Source organism: Etheostoma spectabile, chromosome 10 (assembly GCF_008692095.1).
Source record: "Etheostoma spectabile isolate EspeVRDwgs_2016 chromosome 10, UIUC_Espe_1.0, whole genome shotgun sequence".
Taxonomy (NCBI): domain Eukaryota; kingdom Metazoa; phylum Chordata; class Actinopteri; order Perciformes; family Percidae; genus Etheostoma; species Etheostoma spectabile.
In genome coordinates, this window is record NC_045742.1 from 23475874 (window position 1) to 23479381 (window position 3508).

At 38.8% G+C, this 3508-nt stretch overlaps 1 protein-coding gene across 2 annotated transcripts in view; it reads left to right on the forward strand.

Moving 5' to 3' along the window:
- st3gal5 (ST3 beta-galactoside alpha-2,3-sialyltransferase 5) overlaps positions 1–3508 on the forward strand; it is a 35106-nt gene that overhangs the window by 21239 nt on the left and 10359 nt on the right. For both annotated transcript variants that reach the window (XM_032528095.1, XM_032528094.1), the window contains exon 7: positions 1101–1259. In XM_032528095.1, coding sequence (XP_032383986.1) covers positions 1101–1259 — 159 coding nt within the window. The remainder of the gene's footprint in view (positions 1–1100; positions 1260–3508) is intronic.

Genomic DNA, 3508 nt, shown 5'->3' on the forward strand with positions numbered 1-3508 from the left:
TTGTCCATTATTTCTGGCTGTTATCCAATCCAACTTTATTCGTTAAGCACTTTAAAACAACCAAAGTGAGCAAAGTACTGTAAAGAAAAATATACAAAAATACAAAGAGAAACACAACATTATAAAAGTAAAAATAATACCTGCGCAATACAAAGAATTAAACTAAATAACTAAATGAAGTCGGCTAGTCGTTACTAGGTGTCAAAGGTCACAGAAGAGGTGGGTTTTAAGATGTGAGTTAAAAACTGACAAAGAAAAGGCCGGTTTACCATGCAGAGGCAGATTATTCCACAATTTTGGAGCCGATACCGCAAAGGCACGGTCCCCTCTGAGCTTCCGCTTGGTTTTAGGCACACTCAGGAGCAGCTGATCATCTGACCTGAGAGAGTATATTGGGACGCATGGGCGTATAAAACAAATAAAAGAATTTTAAAAGGGATCCTAAATTGAATAGGTAGCCAGTGGAGTGAGGCTAAAAAGGGGGAAATGTGCTCATTTTGTACCATCTGGAGACGGGCGATGGCGGACCCACTTACCCCCACATGAAGTGCATTGCAGGAATTCAGCCTAGCGGTAGCAAAGATGTGGTTTACTGTCTCAAAGTGCTGTCTTGACAGTATGTTGGAGCACTCCAGCAGCCTCTGTACTGGGGTAATACCCCATGTGATACTGATGCGCAATACCAGCAAGAAAATATTGTCTCAAACCGTCAACAGCACTTCGTGTGCTTGAGACTTTGCAAATTCATAGCTAGCGAGAACATTCTCTTCTAGAAAATAAGTCCGTTCTTTGCATTCTTGAGATTGAGAAACTCCCCTTTGCCTTCCTTGTAAGTGAGTTATGTAAACAAATAACGAAGGTAAAGGGTGTGGGCTCTGATGGACCTCCATGTTGCAATCATGTGCACAAAGGTCAGGGTGCCTTCAATTGCACTACGTAAACTCTGAGGAGCTCAAACCCTTGTTGCAAAGTACCCTTCTGCTATCTAGTGGCTCTTATGTGGCATTGCCTTCCCTTTTTTTTTTTTCTTCTTTTTTTTTTTTTTAAAGCTTGCAGTGGTTAAGAGCCGAGTCAGGACACTTCTGTGCTTTGTGTTGCAGTCTCTGTGGGACTGGCTCTTCTTCTGGCAGACGGTTCCAGATCAAATCCCTCTCGAGCCCCACAGGTTCAGACTTCTAAACCCAGAAATCATCAGAGAGACTGCACTGGACCTGCTGAAATACCCTCCACCAAGACAACTCCTGTGGGGAAGCGACCAGGTAATAGACTCTTCCAACACTAATTTTTTAATTTAATGACTTTGATTCTGATTTAATTCTACAAGCCGACTGCATCACTAACACTACTACTTTCTTCTGTGAGTTTTAAACAGAGACTGTATAAAATGGGTTTTAAAGTGCTCCCAATGCTCTCCCTTCTCTTAATTGAAGCCTCTATGTTTACAAGCTTGTGGTGATGCCTAATGTGCTATAGGTGCCAAAAAAAATCGGTTTGGGACTGCCAATTTGTTTTGTTTTGTCGCGGTTCACGTGTGCAATAAACATCACACTTTTTTGAGGACAAAAATCGTGGCAGAGAATCTTGATATCAATTCTAAGCTATAAAATCGTGATTCATATTTTTCTAACAAATCGTGCAGGCCTAAACCCAATGCAAACTGTATAAAGTATAGTCGTTCCCACTCAAGTAAACATAAAAAATGGGGAAGGTGAGGGACTTCCAGATGTCCTGGTAAATTAACCGTTGTCGATCCAGACTATGTCCTACATTACCACTGGTCTGGATAATTGTGCGCCAAATGTGCATTGCCTTCCGCTCTCTCTGTGTGTTGTCGTTGTCCAGAGATGGCAAAAGTACTCACTTCCCGTACTCGAGTAGAAGTACAGACACTTGTGTTAAAAAAAAAAAAGTAGAAGTACTGATTTAACTTCTTTTACTTGAGTAAAAGTAACAAAGGCCAGGCTTGGAAATTTACTTAAAGTATAAAAGTAGCCTTGTAAATGACGACAATTTTGTATGCAAAGCTACCCAGACCACACACACGTTACTAGAGTACACACTGAGAAACTTCAGTGGACATGGAATAAAGGCTCTTTGTTCGTTATTATGCCATTGGCTATATTTTAAATGGATGTCTGCCAATAGGCCTAAAACATCACATATATTATTACTGTGACAGAGAATGGGACTCCAGGTTAATAAGATTCTGACTGAGTAGCAAGACATGAATTAAATTGTGATTCTGTGAGACTTCTGTCTATATTCTCATCCAATTAGATTGAATTTGGTAATGCTGATGCAAACTATAACAGTAACGGCAGTGTAATTGTTGTAAACGTGTTAGTGAGGACTAGATTAGGACTGTATTTAAAGCTGATTCTGGTTTCCAACTTTGGCCCAGGTGTGTCTAACCCTAAAACACGGACGGAGTCTCTCTCTCTCTCTCTCTCTCTCTCTCTCTCTCTCTCTCTCTCTCTCTCTCTGTGCCCACTATTAATTACATTATCTTAATGCAGTAACTGTAGCATGTAAATAATGCCCCTAAAATAAAACCATGAGCGTGTCCGCGCTATTCTCCGACATGCGCTCACAATCACTCCTGGTAGACGACTTTTAGTTAAAAATTAAAGTAACAAGACAATTTTGGAAAATGTAAGTAGAAAGTACCGATATTTTTGTTTTTAAAATATAAGGAGTAAAAAGTCTGCACAAAAATAAAAAGTAAAAATATCTGTAAGCTTTGGGCAAGCCCCCTTTATTTATATAACAGCATTGCATATGCAACATTATAACACGAGGAAAAATAATACCTGCGCAATACAAAGAATTAAACTAAATAATTAAATGAAGTCAGCTAGTCGTTACTAGGTGGGTTTTAAGACGTGAGTTAAAAACAGACAAAGCACATTTCAGCAAAAGGCAATTCAACATAATTTACTTTATGCTCTACAACAGTATAGAGCAGTATAAAAGAAAATATCAAAACACATTCCATATTGCATTGCTATGCTTGATTGATACACATTGAAATCAGATTTGAAGTGTGTCTGTTTGTGTATGTATTGATTCTGAATGCCACCCTTCATTTTGGTTTTGGATCTTGCCATTGTGACCCTAATCCAAACCAGCATAACCATTTTTAGTCCTCATTATAATTATAAACTCATATAAATTACATTCCCTTCTTTGGCATGAACCATGCTCAGTGGGAATGACTCGCGTATTTTTACTAATCAGCTTGTACATTGTGGTTGTGTCACCTTTTTTCTAAATTTCACCGGTTTTCCTTTTATAATCTAAACTTTTAGAAATGTGTCATTTGAAATAACTTGACATTTCATACAAGGTAAGGAACTCAATAACAGTCACTCAGCATAGTCAGGGTCTCCTTGGGGTCTGAAAAACATTTTAGGCTTTAAAAAGTCTTAATTTCCCTCAAGTACTGTGTCCTGAAATTCTTTTAAACGGGTCTTACTTCCATGCAACGCTACCTCCTAATGCTCTTCTT